Source organism: Tamandua tetradactyla, chromosome 1 (genome assembly GCF_023851605.1).
Source record: "Tamandua tetradactyla isolate mTamTet1 chromosome 1, mTamTet1.pri, whole genome shotgun sequence".
In the NCBI taxonomy this organism is placed as follows: domain Eukaryota; kingdom Metazoa; phylum Chordata; class Mammalia; order Pilosa; family Myrmecophagidae; genus Tamandua; species Tamandua tetradactyla.
The window spans coordinates 228,941,792-228,960,158 of NC_135327.1; the positions used below are offsets into that span (position 1 = coordinate 228,941,792).

The 18,367-nt window shown below is 37.9% G+C and overlaps 1 protein-coding gene across 1 annotated transcript in view; it reads right to left on the reverse strand.

The window, feature by feature from the left end:
* MLLT10 (MLLT10 histone lysine methyltransferase DOT1L cofactor) overlaps positions 1-18,367 on the reverse strand; it is a 250,202-nt gene that overhangs the window by 29,553 nt on the left and 202,282 nt on the right. Inside the window, 1 exon segment of the mRNA XM_077154301.1 lies at positions 2,623-2,801. Coding sequence (XP_077010416.1) covers positions 2,623-2,801 — 179 coding nt within the window.

Sequence of the window (18,367 nt, forward strand, 5' to 3'; positions counted from 1 at the left end):
GTTAGTTCATTTTTTTTTTAATTAATAAAAAAAAAAGTACAAATCAAGCTGCTTTCAGTTGTTAATGTCTCTTAGCCCTTTCCTAGCTCACCTCTTTGACCCCTGTCCGGGGAACGATTCTGGAGAGAGCAAATAAACCAAACAAGAGCCTGTCTTACTAACAACCAAGGCCAGAAAGATCAAGCATGACCTCTGGGTTTTTATCCAGCTGGCACCAAGCAAGTCACCCAAAATTACTACTTCCATTACGCTTTTTGAGGGAAAGGCAGTTGGGGGGCACAAGGGGAACAAAGCATTATTCAATTTTAGCCCTTTTTCTCTGATTAATATTTTTTAAAATGTTTACCGATGTGATGATTTTAATAACTATGGCAAGACTTAGATATCCCAGGTCTAAGAGTACTGTCTAAACATTCAATTTTGTCCCAATATTTTGTACCCTCTCCCTAATACACTGCCTAAAAAAGCCCCCTTTTCTCACATTCAATGCCATTACTATTGTTTCAGGCAACTAAACTGAAGCTGTCCAGCCTCAGCTCAGCCCAGAGGTCAGCCTGCCTGCCGCCTGGAGATTGCTGGCTGCTCCAGCAGCACCAGCTACGCCGGGCTGAGGGCGTGCAGCAGGAAGGCAGACAAGGGTGCAGGTGTCCCGGTTGCAGCACTGGGGTCTTGCCAGAGGCCTGAGCTTATGAAGGACACTCTTACTGAGACATGGAAAGGGGATAAAAAATTGTAACTAGACTCAACACTGGGTTATGTGCAACTACGATTTCTTTATTCTTCAGCTAAATCACATGTTCAGTGGAAAGTTCCCTTTGGCTATAAACTTATCTTCACTATCAATTCCCCCCAAATTGCCAACCCCCAAATCCACAAACAAGATGAATGAGAAGAAATGACACTTTTGCTTAATTCAGTATGGAATTAACAAGTAATTAAAATAGACTTTATAAAGAAAGAAAAGAAAAATGAGAACTGAAATGTTACTGTGAGACTTTGTCCAAGGAAATAAAGCTATCAGCAGCATATGGTTATACTTTATTAAGAAGTAAAACTATTTTAAGAGCCATTCTCCCATTTATCTTTTCACCCTCTCTACTCCCAACCCCCTATTGTATGGCTTCCTCACTTTTCCAAAGCAATGGGCTAAAGAAAAACTCTCCTCAGTCAGCTTGAGAGGTTCAACAAATAGCCAACTTTCATTTTCAAAGATGACCCGCCCCTGGCTTTCCTTGCTCACCTGTCTGCTGGTTGTTTTAATCCCTGACAGTCATAATGGGGAGAGTTCATGACACACATTCACATACTTTAAAAATCACCTGATGCTGTCTGCTGATGGACAGCTTACAGAAAATATGGAAAAGATGAATGCTTCTTTAAAACCTGAGTTTACAGCAATCTACAAATAACCATGTAATTAGACATTTTGTCACTTTTATAAGCATTTTCTCGAAACTCCTAGAGCCTTACTACTAAAGCTTTGGAGGAAATAAATAAATTATAAAGAAATCCAAATAAATAAAAATAAATACTTCTGAAATCTTAAATTATCAGTTTTGGGGAAGGAGGAGAACATACAGTTTTGCCCAATGACTGTCCGGTTGATAACACTCAAGATACGATTTTTCTGATTTGACTTTCGCTTTCTTTAAAGCATTCTTATAGGCTAGCTCACCAATCAAGTTACATATCTGAAGTGTGAGAAATGGGTAAGCAACGGAAAAATCTACATATTCACCAATATTTAAAATATCTATAAAATTCCGCCCAATGTAGTGCATAAAGGGGGTGTTTACAGATTGAGACTCATACCCCATGAAGATGTCTAAATCCTAAGCCCAGGCCTGTGGTGTGAACTCATCTGTAAAAAGGATCTTCAAAGACTCTATTAAGACAAGGCCAAATTGAACCCGGATGGGCCTTAATCCATATGACTGAATTCCTTATAAGCAGAGAAGCAGGAGTGAATTGGAGACAGACAGGGACAGAGCCGGCCTAGCAACCAGGGCTGAGACGGACCTGTAGATGGCCGGCATGCCACCCCCCGGATGCTACAGACTTCAGAGACAGTACAGCCCTGCTGACATCTCTGTTTTAGACTTGAAGTCCAAAACTTTGAGCCAATAAATTCCTGTTGTTTAAGGCAACTAGTCTGTGGTACTTCGTTAGGGCAGCCATGGCAAACTAAGATAGGGTCGGTTACATTTTATCTGATATTCTCTGTAGTGATTTTTTTAAAAATTTAAATAACATATCTGTATATCATTGTATAATTTTTTAAATTATAAAAAAATTTTTAAACTCCTAAGTTCAAAATTATCTCATACTTGGGAGAGTCCTTTTTCAAGAAAGATTGTAATAAAAACTTTCCCACGTTAACATTTTACATCATTAGAACAAAATTAGATATCCACACTGAAAAGGAACATGTTCATTTGCCCTATCTTATGAGTACCCTGTAAAAAAACGACTATTATTTATACTAAGATGACGATGCACATTGAATTATTTCATAAATTCCTACAGGAAGTCCTATGTTCTCCTCCAGTGAAACTTACTTTAAAACATAAAGATGAGGGAACCCATCTACTCATGCTCCTTCACATCATTATGATGATTTACCTGACTTGTAGCAACAGGAGTGGCTGCAGATGACGTGGCTGAAGGAGAAAGAGCTCCTACTTGTTGCAAATGGCTAGGAGGCTGCTGAGGTAAATGAGAACTGGAGACAGGAGTACTAGATCCTGAGCCAGATATTACATTTGGAAATGACACTGCTACATCATTGCTGTTATAAATACCTGCAAGAAAAGAAAGTTTATTTCAATATTTTATAATTTAATAGTCAAATCTGTCAGAGACACAGGATATTAATCAATGAGTTAAAATACCCATATTTATTCCTGGATCCTTCCCCTCCTCAGATATGAATTTTGTTGGTGATGTTAAAAGAAAAAAAAAAAATCCATCAGTAATTAAATGAAAAACTGACTTTTCATAAAGTTCTAAAAGGATCCATGGCATTTTTGATACAAACAAAAGTGCCTTTGCAACATCCCTTGAGGGACAAAAGAAGAAATCTGGAATTATTAAGCTTTACCAGTGGGAAACTTCTGATACTGTCTCAAGCATTAGGAACTCCCAAGTCAATAACCCAAGCCCTTGATTTTGAAGGGCCTGGGAATCTTATTTCTGTCCCACCTCTGCAAGTAAAATCATTACCATACCCACTATGTGGGACATGACATCCAGGGGTGAAATCCTCCCTGGCAATGTGGGAAAAGACTACTAGGGATGAGCCTGGCCCTGGCACTGACAATGTGGAATACCACCTTCCTAACCAAAAGGGGTAAAAGAAATGTAACAATATAAGGTATTAATGGCTAAGAGGACTCAAGTAGAGTCAAGAGGCTATTCCGGAGGCTACTCTTACACAAGCTTCAGCTAGATATTGCTAATTACCACAGTTTGCTAAACCATACCAAAATCATTCCTGCCAACCCTAAAGAACACTTAAGGCCCTATCTGAGATTCTACAAAAGTCCTATGCACTAAGATTACTTTCCAGAAACCCATAACCTCCAGATGAATTCCTGGGCCAGATAAGTACTAAAACCTAGAAGGGCCTGCCTCCCAGAACATTAACTAGTTCCATCCCCCATTCCATATTGTCACACCCAACGTGGAAAAGTTAGAACGGGTATAGCCCAAATACCCCTAAAGACTGGGAAAAGAGGAGGAGGAGGAATTAGAGAAGATAGAATTTAATAAATGATATGACTGCTTAATCATTATACTGATATTTCTTTTAGTTTATATATCTTGAACAGCTAGAGGGAAAAATCTGAATTTGTGGAACTGTAACCCACAGCAAACTCTGAAATCTGTTCTATAACTATTTGCTACAATGTACTTTGAAATTTATTGCTCTTCTGTGTTTATGTTATATTTCACAATAAAAAATGTTTTTAAAAGGGAGGGTTGTCAACAGACAGGGACCACATCAGCAACAGCTTTCTAAAAAAACAGTATCAAGGGTCAAAGGAGTTCATGAAAGGTTTCTTAAATAGGAGAATGGAACAATTTTAGCTGCATAAAAACTCATCTGGTAAGCCTTTCAAGACGCTGATTCTGGGCCCCAAAAGTCATGATTCACAAGGTCTGAGAGGGGAAGTGACCTAGCTTTAGAAAGGCCACCCCCAACATAAAATATGAAGTAGGACATGACCAGACCTGAGATGCAAAGACCAACAGGGGGCTGAGGACTCAGAGTGGACAAGCTGTGGAAGGTGGGTTCTAGAGTTTGCAGATAGGATGCAGGAACGGGAGTGAGTGAGGAGGGAGAGTGCTGACAACCTGGGCCACCAAGTGGTCCACGTCAGGAACACAGGAGGCACACACATAAGGATGGGAGCTGGATGGAAGCATGTTCAGTAGCACCATGGGGAAGAAGCCAAAAGAAATGTGGAAGCAGAAGCAATGCACTGAAATGCAGATGGAAAGAGGAAAGAGATGAAAACAGGCAACAAGGAGTTACTGAAAAAAAAAAAAGGTGTTTTGCTTGTTCTTTAAAGACAAGAGTTTATGCTCATGTGCTGAAAAGGAGGACAGAGTTATTATAAACAGAGGCCCTAGGGGCCATCTGCTAATATCTGCAGGCACTACTGCTCCTGCCTTCAGTCGGGAGAGCCCAGGGCTGCTCCTGAATCTGAGCAACCTACAGCGCACAGAACACCCCACCCCTGAACGATCTGCCTATCAGCTTCTACGCCACAGCGCTTGAGAGGGTGGGAGGAGTAAGATCTGAGAACCTGGCACAGGAGCAGAAAGAAAGAACCTAAGTGGCTGAAAGCCAACAACAAAAAAATTGTTGAGAAACTAGATCTGTAGAAGACAACAATAATTTTAACTTATACTAATATACAATTTCCTTTGTTCTAAAGAATATAAATATTGCTGTTTCAACTTATATAAGAGGGGGATAAAAGAATGGTGACATTTTCAAAGGCCTTAAACTATAATTAAAGATACCATATTCTTTTTCTATCTATAATTTCATAGAAAAGATATTAATTTACTCGTTCAACAAATGTGTTCGTTACACAAACATCTAAGAGCTTTCACTGTTTGCCAGGACAGTATTCTAAGCTCTGGAGATATAAACACATTCAAGATACATGGTCTTAATCTTCAAGAAGCTTAGTGGGAAAAAGAGACAATTACAAATGGCCATGAGAAATGCTACTATAGAGACGTTCTCAGGTTGCATTTGAGTGCAGAAAAAAGGCTACCTAACCCAGATGGAGAGGGAAAGAATATATAAATTCTCCAGTACAGCATATACTTCAGTATAGCATATACTTAGGGTATAAGTAAGAATGGAGTGAAAAATTAGGCTACAAAATAAGCAGGGACCATATCAAGAAGAACACTACACAATAAAAGTTTAAAGACAATGAGGAGCTGCTGAAGGATTTTAGGCAGAAGCTTAGTGTAATGAGATTGGTATTTAAGCAAAACAAAGCACTGGCAGCCAGCTGAGACTAGACTGGAGCCAGGATTTAAAGAGAGGTTGGGAAAGCTGTTAAGCGGCAACTGCATTAAAAGTGATGAGCATACAAAAAACTGTTAAAAGAAATCACAGAAGACCTAAATAGATGGAAGGGCATACCGTGTTCATGGATTGGAAGACTAAATATAGTTAAGATGTCAATCCTACCTAAATTGATTTACAGATTCAATGCAATACCAATCAAAATCCCAACAACTTATTTTTCAGAAATAGAAAAACCAATAAGCAAATTTATCTGGAAGGGCAGGGTGCCCCGAATTGCTAAAAACATCTTGAGGAAAAAAAAACGAAGCTGGAGGTCTCGCGCTACCTGACTTTAAGGCATATTATGAAGCCACAGTGGTCAAAACAGCATGGTATTGGCATAAAGATAGATATATCGACCAATGGAATCGAATAGAGTGCTCAGATATAGACCCTCTCATCTATGGACATTTGATCTTTGATAAGGCAGTCAAGCCAACTCACCTGGGACAGAGCAGTCTCTTCAATAAATGGTGCCTAGAGAACTGGATATCCATATGCAAAAGAATGAAAAAAGACCCATCTCTCACACCCTATACAAAAGTTAACTCAAAATGGATCAAAGATCTAAACATTAGGTCTAAGACCATAAAACAGATAGAGGAAAATGTTGGGAGATATCTTATGGATCTTACAACTGGAGGTGGTTTTATGGACCTTAAACCTAAAGCAAGAACACTGAAGAAGGAAATAAATAAATGGGAGCTCCTCAAAATTAAACACTTTTGTGCATCAGAGAACTTCATCAAGAAAGTAGAAAGACAGCCTACACAATGGGAGACAATATTTGGAAACGACATATCAGATAAAGGTCTAGTATCCAGAATTTATAAAGAGATTATTCAACTCAACAACAAAAAGACAGCCAACCCAATTACAAAATGGGAAAAAGACTTAAACAGACACCTACCAGAAGAAGAAATACGGATGGCCAAGAGGCACATGAAGAGATGCTCAATGTCCCTGGCCATTAGAGAAATGCAAATCAAAACCACAATGAGATATCATCTCACACCCACCAGAATGGCCATTATCAACAAAACAGAAAATGACAAGTGCTGGAGAGGATGCGGAGAAAGAGGCACACTTATCCACTGTTGGTGGGAATGTCAAAGGGTGCAACCACTGTGGAAGGCAGTTTGGCGGTTCCTCAAAAAGCTGAATATAGAATTGCCATACGACCCAGCAATACCATTGCTAGGTATCTACTCAAAGGACTTAAGGGCAAAGACACAAACGGACATTTGCACACCAATGTTTATAGCAGCGTTATTTACAATTGCAAAGAGATGGAAGCAGCCAAAATCTCCATCAACAGAAGAGTGGCTAAACAAACTGTGGTATATACATACGATGGAATATTATGCAGCTTTAAGACAAGATAAACTTATGAAGCATGTAATAACATGGATGGACCTAGAGAATATTATGCTGAGTGAATCCAGCCAAAAACTAAAGGACAAATACTGTATGGTCCCACTGATGTGAACGGACATTCGAGAATAAACTTGAAATATGTCATTGGTAACAGAGTTCAGCAGGAGTTAGAAACAGGGTAAGACAATGGGTAATTGAAGCTGAAGGGATACAGACTGTGCAACAGGACTAGATACAAAAACTCAAAAATGGACAGCACAATAATACCTAATTGTAAAGTAATCATGTTAAAATACTGAATGAAGCTGCATCTGAGCTATAGGGTTTTTTTTGTTTTTGTTTGCTTGTTGGTTTGTTTGTTGTTGTTGTTTTTTACTATTACTACTACTTTTATTTCTTTTCTTTATATTAACATTTTATATCTTTTTCTGTTGTGTTGCTAGTTCCTCTAAACCGATGCAAATGTACTAAGAAACAATGATCATGCATCTATGTGATGATGTTAAGAATTACTGAGTGCATATGTAGAATGGTATGATTTCTAAATGTTGTGTTAATTTCTTTTTTTTTTTTCCGTTAATAAAAATAAAAATAAAAAAAAAAGAAAAAAATAAATAAAGAAAGAAAGAAAGAAAGAAAAAAGAAAAAAAAAGTGATGAGCAAAAAACAAGGGATTAAACTAAGGTAAAAGTAGTAAAGAGACATTACAATGACACATTTGATAGGAAGTAGTGACTAATTAAATCTGAAGACTAAAAGCAATAAAAGGAAGAGTCAAGAATGACTCTTCAACACGTGGGATTAGGGGCAGGGGTGCCATTCGCTGACCAAAGAACAGCAGCTGAGCACAGCCAGTATTTGATTATAATGTACAGGTCACCGTGCTGATATAACAGCCCAAGGATGTAGCAAACAAAAGTTTAAAAAAATGAAGTAACTTCCTTGGTGACCTACTAGGTGGTGGGCCCAGGACTCAAATTCATAGCTGATTCCTTAACTAAAACCGCTTCCTAAATGAACTGGAAGTTCAGGTTCATCACCATGGACTTGAGGCTGCCCTGTGGGAAAGAGAACTGCTCTACAGTCTAGAACATAATGGGATGAACCTGAAGTTCAGCAGAAAAGTCAGGTCAGAAGATACAAGCCTAGCAGTCAGAAGCATATAAAATAGAGGTATCAAACTTGCAAACTCTTAAAGCCTTTTCTGTTAGCCTGCACTATGTTTGAAAATTTAACTAGATGCTCATATTTAGGTATTTGGAAATTTTACATTAAAAAATCTAGATGTCTAGGGTGGGCCACAGTGGCTCAACAGGCAGAGTTCTTGCTTGCCATGCCAGAGACCCGGGTTCTGTTCCCGGTGCCTACCCATGCAAAAAAATAAATAAATAAAATAAAGTCTAGATATGTCTAATTTCTCTTGAAAAACAAAGATGTCGACACTGGGTTCTGTATTTTGAAACAGCAGCAATCTGCTGGCACTGTGCACAAGACACAATTCTTTGATCCACACAAGTCTCCCATCATGCCACATCATCAGCCAGCAACCTGGATTCCCTGCCTGGTCCCTGCGAGTCCTGATGGACAAGTTATGATATGGAAGCTGGTCCCAACTAAGGAAGGAAAATGAGAGCACTCAAGGGAAATTCTCAGCATTATCAAGAGAAGAGAACCACAGACAGAACCTATGGAACACTGCCATTTAAGGGGAGGCCAGAAAATTTGGACCGTAAGGGACAAAATAAGAAAACCAAGAGAGAAAATTTCAAAAGAAAAGGTCAAATGATTCTAATAGGTCATTTACTTATTGATAAGACCAGAAAATAGAGTCACAAAACGTGGCAATAAATCTTGGCAGGATCTCTCTTTTTAAAAGTTTGGCTGTGAAGGACAGAAATGAAAAAACTTGTTAATCAAGTAAATATTTATAAGCCTTCCATTCCAAAGGACAGGAAAATGGTTGAGAAAAAAAAAAAATTCTTTTTCCCATACTCATTCAATAAATATATTCACTGAAGACAGCAAAGAACGGTAAAGAAATTCTTTTTTTTTATTGTGAAACATAACATATACAAAAAAGCAATAAATTTCCAAATACATTTTAACAAGTAATTAGAGAACAGATTTTAAAGTTTGGTATGGGTTACACTTTCATGATTTTTTTTTTCTTCTACCTGCTCCAAGACACTGGAGACGAACAGAAATATCAATAAAATGATTCGGCAGTCATACTCATTTGTTAAATCCTATCTTGTACTCCTTCTTTTTAAATAACACATATACATAAAAGCAATAAATTTCAAAGTACATCATGGGTTACAATTCCACAATTTAAGGTTTTTATTTCTACTGCTCTAAGGTACTGGAGACTCAAAGAAATATCAGTATAATGATTCAGCACTCATACTCATTTGCTAAACCCGACCTTCTCTGTGTTTCAGCAGAATCAGGAAGTATCAGAAACTGATGGTATGAGCTCGGAGAAATGTCAGGTACTCTAAGAGCTAGCTAGGAATAGAGGGCTGTTCAGTTCAGCGGAAGAAAGAGAGACAGGCAGGAAGAGCCCAGAGAAAGGACCGTGAACCAGCTTTTTCAAAATAACAAAGGTAAAAATGCTGATTTCCCAGCTATTTCAATAGGGAAAAAACTACACCTAGAATACAATACATGGAATCTCCAACTTCCAAAACTAAAAGACAAAAGTTAGCTGCAGGCAGCACAGGCAATGGGAACAAAACAAGCTTTGGACTTATTGGCTATAATGTGGATGAGCCCTGAAAACATCATGCTGAGGGAAATAACCAGAAACAAAAGGACAGATATTGTATGAACTCACTTACACTAAGAAAAGTAGGATAATTAAGGGAATCAGAATATGCAAATTCAGTATATCAGAAACCACAAGGCAGGTTACATCAGGGGCAGGGGTTGGGATAGGGAAAGAAAAGCTAATGCTTAATTGGTGAGGAGTTTCTGATGACAGAAAACGATTGGTAATGAATGATGATGATGTAAGCATGACTTTGTGAACGTAATGAACACTGCTGAATAGTAAGTATATTTGGAAATGGACAATAATGGGAAATTTTTGTATGTAAATGCTACCAGAATAAAAATTTTTAAAAGCCACAAAACTGTACAACCCAGTGAGCCCTAATGTAAACTAAGGACTATAGTTAATAGTGTAACTACAACAGTACTATTACATCACTTGTAACAAAGGTATTACACTGATCCAAAGCATTAATAACAGAGAAAAGGGGATGGGGGTGGGGAAGTGTAAGCACTCTGTATTTTCTTCAATATTTTTCTGTAAATTCATATACCAGACTAGTGCTAGCTCCACATTAATGATCCAAACGAAACTCATCTTCAAGTCAGGAAAAAGCAGTGCTACCCATCAGGCCCTCCGCTATGCCCATGACACTGAGAGCTGCAACTCCGTCACCAGTGCACAGACACAGCATGAAAGCACAATGCTTGGAAGCAAAGCTGGGTGACCAAGGACCTTCAATCTCTTAACTTAAACTCTGTTTTAACACTGCATTAGCATCTGTATAAATGTGAAATGGCACAGCTAAATGTGCAAAACAGTGATCACACTTTGGAACTAACACTTTGGAACTATCTAGTTTCTGCTCAGGCTACTGCTCTAAGACAAATCAAGTTTAAAGTTCTAAACCCTTCCTGAAAATGAGGATCACTGATTCCCCTTCACGCCTTAGGTAAGGTCAGTACAGCATTAACAGTTTACTAAGACCTCTAGATCTTTCTTCACAAGGCAAACAGTCCTCCTCAGATCGTTTGTACTTGCTTCCTATTTAACGTCATTCTACTTTCACCTTTTATAAGTCACATGCTATTTTAAACCAAATTAAGGTGACATTCATTTAATTAAACAGAACTGAATCCTGCAAGGCACAAAGCTCTAAGAAAATACCCTGAAACCCATCTGTTCAGGATGGAAAGTGGAAACAGAATGATACAGAAGGTGGCAATGACATATTTAGTCATTCATTCGTTTGGTTGTTCATCTATCAAACAAATATTTATTGAGTGCCTCTGAGGAGACAGGGCTAAAGTAGAGAAGAAAACAGACAAGATTCTGGCTCTCCAGGGAACTGGCGTCTGATGATGGCAGCAAACATGAAAACAAACACATGAATATAAACTGTATGAAGTGCTATGATAGGAGAGAAAAAAGTACCATGACAGTAAAATGAAAAGCCAGAAGCAATAAAGAGCTTCCTGAAGAAATGACATTTAAGCCAAGGTATAAAGGTTAAGTAGGTATCAACTGGGCAAAGGGTGAGGGAGAAAAATTTGTTCAAAATTTGACCTAGCCAAAGAAGAGAAAACAGTTAAATATGGCTAAAAGTACAGTAGACAGAATGGGGGAACACAAGGCTGGAGAGAGGCAGGAACAGACCCACAGGCCCTCATAAGCATGCACAGGTGTTTAGAATTTGCATGGAGATCAGTAGGAAGATACCAAAGCTAAAGTGCATGACTATTTAAAAAGATGATCCCTCTGACTGCTCCAATGCAAATGAACTGAAAGGAGGCAGAGTGAAAAGAGAAAGACTACTCTGAAGGGAAAGGTGATAGTGGTATCAGCTTGGACACACACCTGGAGTGTACCTCACTCAAACTTAGAACCAGTCAGACTTGATGACAAATTAGGTTTGGTAGGTAGGGTAGAGAAGAAGAAGAAGAGGATAACGAGGGGAAAAGCCAGACTAAATTGGAATCAAGAACACAGTGTAGGGGCGGGCCGCGGTGGCTCAGCGGGCAAAGTGCTTGCCTGCTATGCCGGAGGACCTCGGTTTGATTCCCGGCCCCAGCCCATGTAACAAAAACGGAGAAACAGAATACAATAAAACAAGAAAATGTTTAAAAATGTTTCCCTTTCTTCCTTCCTTCCTTCCTTCTATCCTTCCTTCCTTCTCTCTGTCTTTCCTTTAAAAAATTTAAAAAAAAAAAAAAAGAACACAGTGTATGTGGGTGGGGAAGGGGCAAGATGGCAGCATAGTGAGGTGGTTAATTCAGTTTGCCCTCCAAAGTAGCTAGTAAATAGTCAGGAACGGTACGGAAAAACTGCTGGGGAAACACTGGAACCAGGCACACAGGGTATGCCAATTTGGACCAGGTGGAAAGGCTGAGACCCCCACAAACAACTGTATGCCCCCCCAAGCCATAGAGGTGAGTGCCCCTACCCCACAGGCACAGCAGGCTGGTTCCCTAGGGGAAAGAAAACAGACTTTACTAGCAGCAAGAGCTTAGCTCAAGCAAGATTCAATTGCAAAATCAATTAACAAATTCTGACGACTGAACACAGGCCCCTAGCACAGACAAACCGGGAATAAGCACTAAAGGAACTAGGAGAAATTAAGGTTGTCTGAGAGACAAAGTAACGAGCCAGGTGAAAGGAGTTAATTCCCTAAACATGTATTTCCCCCAAGAAAAAGGGGACAGGGCCGAGCTCAAGTGGAATCCCTCCTTCAAGGAATTCAGGCCCCAGGGACTAGAAACCTGAAGCAATTAAAGCCATCCTCTTACAACATCTGTCTCAACCATACCCCTGGCAGGGTGAGTGTGTTGAAATTAAAGGGACCACATCACTTCACGCTGTGGGAAGACACCAGCAGACAAGTGCCATGCTGGGCAGAATAGGAAAAGCACAGAATCTAGAGGCTTCATATGAAAGAGTGACAACCTGCTGGGTCTCACCCTCAGAGGAAACTGATACTGGCTACTCTTTCCCCTCAGATATGGGCCTGACTGTCAAGGGAAATATGACTGGAACCTATAATATTTGAGGGGACCCTGCTCAAAAAAATAAGAAAAGGTTCTACATAGGCAGGGCAAGAAGAGAAAATCAACTGCTGAATAATTCTGATCAGTTAAACAGAACCTACGCTAGAGGTCTAGAGTAAGTTGAACTGAATGTTAAAGGACAGGTAGAGAACAAAGCCATCCGGCAAGAAAAACCTAGGTAAAACAATGGAAACAATCTCCAGAATAAACTAATTAAGGAAATCAAAAGCCTAGATGTAAGCAAAAAATGAATCATACTAGGAAAATCGAAGGTATGGCTTAGTCAAAAGAACAAACCAACACTTCAAATGAGATACAGGAGTTGAAACAACTATTCAGGATGTGTGAACAAACATGCAAAATCTCATCAAAAATCAAATCAGCGAATTGAAGGAGGATATAAAGAAGATTGGGCAAACAAAAAGAAGAACTTGAAAGTTTGAAAAAACAACTTACAGGAATGAAAGGCATAATAGAAGAGATAAGAAAAAAAACAACAGAAACCTACAACAATAGATTTGAAGAAGTAGAAGAAAGGATCAGTGAACTAGTGGACCAGTCATTTGAAATTCAAAACCAAAAGAATAAATAAAGTGAAAAGAATGGAAAAATATGAGCAAGGTCTCAGGGAACTGAATGACAACATGAAGCTCATGAATATACATGTTCTGGGTGTCCCTGAAGGAGAAGAGAAGGGAAAAGGAGGAGAAAGGCTAATGAAGGAAAAAAAAAAAATCGCTGAAAATTTCCCATCTCTTATAAAAGATATAAAATTACACATCCAAGTACTGTAGTGTACCCCAAACAGAACAGATTCAAATAAATACACTAAAAGACACTTACTAATCAGACTGTCAAATGTCAAAGATAGAGAGAATTTGAAAACACTAAGAGAAAAGCAATCTATTACATACAGGGGAGGCTCAGTAAGACTATATATAGACTTCTCAGCAGAAAGCATGGAGGCGAGACAGCAACAGTATGATTTATTAAAGACTGTAAAAAACTGCCAACAGAGAATTCTATAACCAGCAAAATGCCTACAAAATTGAGAGGGAGATTAAAATATTTTCAGACAAACAATCATTGAGAGAATTTGTGACTAAGAGACAGGCTCTGTAAGAAATAATAAAGGGATAACTACAGGCACACAGGAAAAGGCAGGATAGAGAAGTCTGGAGAATGGTATAGAAATGAAGACTATCAAGTAAAGGTAAACAGAGAAAAAAAAGTAATTAGAAATGCCATATAAAATACAAAAGAGAAAAAGGTGGAACAAAGTACTGCCTTTACAGCAATCATATTAAATGTTAATGGATGAAACTTCCCAATGAAAAGACAAAGATTGGCAGAAGAAATTAAAAAAACAGGATCCATCTATATGCAGTCCATGGGAGACTCATTTTAGACCTAAGGACAAAAATAGGTTGAAAGTGAAAGACTGGGAAAGATATTTCACGCAAACAACAATCAGAAAAGAGCAGGAGTAGCTATACTAATATTGAACAAATTAGACTTCAAATGTAAAACAATTAAAAGAGACAAAGAAGGACACTATATGTTAATAAAAGGAACAATTCAACAAGACATTACAAACATAAATATTTATGTACCGAGCCAAAATACATGAGGCAAACACTGACAAAACTGAAGGGAGAGAGAGACCTTGATCCTATAGCAGAGACTTGAATTTCCCACTCTCACCAATGGATACAACATCTAGACAGAGGATCAATAAGGAAACAGATTTTTCATAATACAATAAATGAACTAAACTTAACCGAAATTTACAGAATGTCATATCCCACAACAGCAGAACATATTTTTCTCCAGTGCTCATGGATCATCCTCAAGGACACCATATGCTGGTCACAAAGCAAGTCTCAATAAATTAAAAAAGATTGAAATCATATAAAACACTTACTTGGATCATAATGGAATAAAGTTGGAAATCAGTAAGAGGCAGAGGGCCAGAAAATTAACAACTTTATGAAGGCTAAATGACACATGCTTAACAACCAGTGGGTCAAGGAAGAAATTACAAGAGAAATAGTAAATATTTCGAGGCAAGTGAAAATGAAAACACAACATAGCAAAATACATGGGATGCAGCATAGGCACTGCTGAAAGGGAAATTTATTGCCTTAAATGCCTACATCAAAAAAAGAGAAAGAAAGAAAGAGCTAAAATCAAGGAATTAACTGTTCACTTTGAAAACTAGAGAAAGAACAGCAAATTAACCCCAAAACAAACAAAAGGAAAGAAAGAATGAAGCTCACAGCAGAAATAAATGAAATTGAGAACATAAAATAAAAACAATAAAGAAAATCAACAAAACCAGAAGCTGTTTCTTTGAGAACATCAATAAAATCAAAGGACCCTTAGCTAGGTTGTCAAGAAAAAATAGTGGTTGCAAATAAATAGAATCAGAAGTAGAAGAGGAGACATAACCAATGACCCAACAGAAATAAAGGAGGTAATGAGAGGATACTATGAGCAATTATATGCTAATATAACCTAGACAATATAGATGAAATGGACAACTACCTAGAAAGGCATGAACAACCACACTGACTAAAGAAGAAACAGATGACCACAACAAACCAATCATAAGTAAAGAGACTGAATCAGCTATGAAAAAGACCCCTGAAAAGAAAAGTCCAGGACTAGAAGGCTTCACATGTGAATTCTACCAAGCATTCAAGAAAGGAGTAGCTACCAATCCTGCCCAAACTCTTGAAAAAATTGAAGAGGGAAAAGCTACCTATAACTTATTCCATGAAGCCAACATCACTCTAATAACAAAGCCAGACCAAGACACTATAAAAGAAAATTACAGACCAATCTCTTTAAATGAATATAGATGCAAAAATCCTCAACAAAATACTAGCAAATTAAATGCAACAGCACATTAAAAGAATTATACACCAGGACCAAGTGGGATTTATTCCAGGTATGAAGGACAGTTCAACCTGAGAAAATCAATTAATGTAATACACTATATCAAAAAATCAAGAAAGAAAAACCATATCACCTCAATGGATGCAGAAACGGCATTTGAGAAAATTCAACATCCATTCTTGATTAAAACACATCAAAGGATAGGAAAACAAGCAAACGTCCTCACATGATAAAGGGAATATATGAAAAACCCAAAGTTAACATCATCCTCAAAGGGGAAAGACCGAAAGCTTTCAGGAACAAGACAAGGATGCCCACTATCACCATTGTAATTCAACATTGTGCTGGAAGTTCTAGCCAGAGTAATTAGACAAGAAAATGAAATAAAAGGCATCCAAATTGGAAAAGAAGAAGCAAAACTCTCACTGTCTGCAGCTGATATACTATGTGCTGAAAATCCCTAAAGGTCTACAGCAAAGCAACGAAAGTTAACAAATGAGTACAGCAAAGAGGCAGGGTACAAGATCAACACCCCTAAAACTTCTATACACTAGGGATGAGCAATCTGAGGAGGAAATAAAGTGAAAAAATTCATTTATATTAGAAACAAAAAGAATCAAATACTTAGGAAAAAATTTAACTAAGGATATAAAAGATCTATACACAGAAAACTAAAAGAAGTTGCAAAATGAATCAGGAAGACATAAATAAATGGAAGAATATACCATGTGCATGGATTGGAAGACTAACTATAGTTAAGATGTCAATTCTACCCATATGGATTTATAAATTCAATGCAATACCAATTAAAATATCAACAACTTATGTTGCAGAGATAAAAAATTCAATAACCAAATTTATTTGGAACGGCAGGTGCTCCAAATAACTAAAAATACCTTGAGAAAGAAAAATGAAGTGGGAGGCCTTTACTACTACCTGGCTTCAAACCATATTACGAAGCTACAATGGTGAAAACAGCATGGTACTGGCATAAAGATAGATATACTGACCAATGGAATTGAACTGAGTGCTCAGAAATAGATCCTCTCATCTATGGATAAATGATCTTTGGTAAGGTGGTCAAGCCAACCCACCTGGGACAGAACAGCCTCTTCAATAAATGGTGTTTGCAGAATTGCATAACCATTTGCAAAAGAATCAAAGAGGATTCACAAAAATGAACTCAAAATGCATCAAACACCTAGATACTAAAGCTAAGAACATAACATTTTTAGAAGAAAATGTAGGGAAATATCTTATAAATCTTATAATAGGAGTCAGTTTCCTAGACCTTACACCTAGAGCACACGAATTGATAAAAGAAATAGATAACTGAGACCTCCTCAAAATTAAACTTTTATGCATCAAAGGACTTTGTAAATAAAAAGGCAGCCTACACAATGGAAGACAATATTTGGAAACCACATATCAGATAAGAATTTAGTATCCAGAATATATAAAGAGATTCTTCAACTCAACAACATAAAGACAAGCAACTCATTTGAAAAATGGGCAAAACACATGAATAGACACTTCTCAGAAGAGGAAATAAAAATGGCTAAAAGGCACATGAAAAGATGCTCAACCTCACTGACTAGGGAAATGCAAATCAAAACTACAATGAGATGTCATCTGACACCCACTAGAGTGGCCATTATCAAACAAACAGAAAATGACAAGTGCTGGAAAAGATGTGGAGAAAGAGGCTCACTTATCCACTGTTGCTGGGAATGTAAAATGGCACTTTTGCTCTGGAAGGCAGCTTGGCAATTCCTCAGAAAACTAAATACAGACTTGCCATCTGATCTAGCAATCCTTTTATGAGGTATATATTCAGAGGACCTTAAGGCAAGAACGCAAACGGATATTTGCACACCTATGTTTACAGCAGCATTATTTATGATCGTCAAGAGATGAAAACAGCCCAAACGACTGATGGACCAGTAACTAAACAAGCCGTGGTATACACACATGATGGAATATTACGCAACTGTAAGACAGAATAAAGTCATGACACATGTAACAACGTGGATGAAACCTGAGGACATTATGCAGACTGTAATTACCGAGAAACAAAAGGACACATACTGTATGGTTTCACTAATATGAACTAACATTGAGTGAATGTTGAGAGTTGAAGCTAAAAATACAGGTTATCAGGAGATAGAAAGAGCACAGAGACTGGGCATCTGGTGCTGAAAGAATGCAGATTGAGCAACAGTACTGATTATAAAAATTCAGAAATGGATAGCATAATACTACCTGATTGTAAGTTCATAGAATGAAGCTGATTGTGAGTATGATGGAGGGAGAAGGGATAGGGGCATGTATGAAACCAAAAAGAAAGAAAAACGATAAAGACTAAGAAGATATAACTTAGGAATGCCTAGAGTAGACAATGATGGTGATTAAATGTACAAATAAAAAAATTTTTTTGCTTGTGGGATAAAAAATGAAGGTCAACATTGCAAGGTATTGAAAACGGATGGTATACAGGAAAAACTACAATCAATGCAAACTAGGATCTATAGTCAAGAGCATTGTAATATGCTTTCACTGAATGTAAGAAAGGCATTAAGCCAAAACTAAATGTCAACAGGTAGGGAGCATGGGGGAGGGGTAAGGATATTTGTGGAAGAAAACGGCAATGTCTTCAGATAGATTATGGTGGCAAAG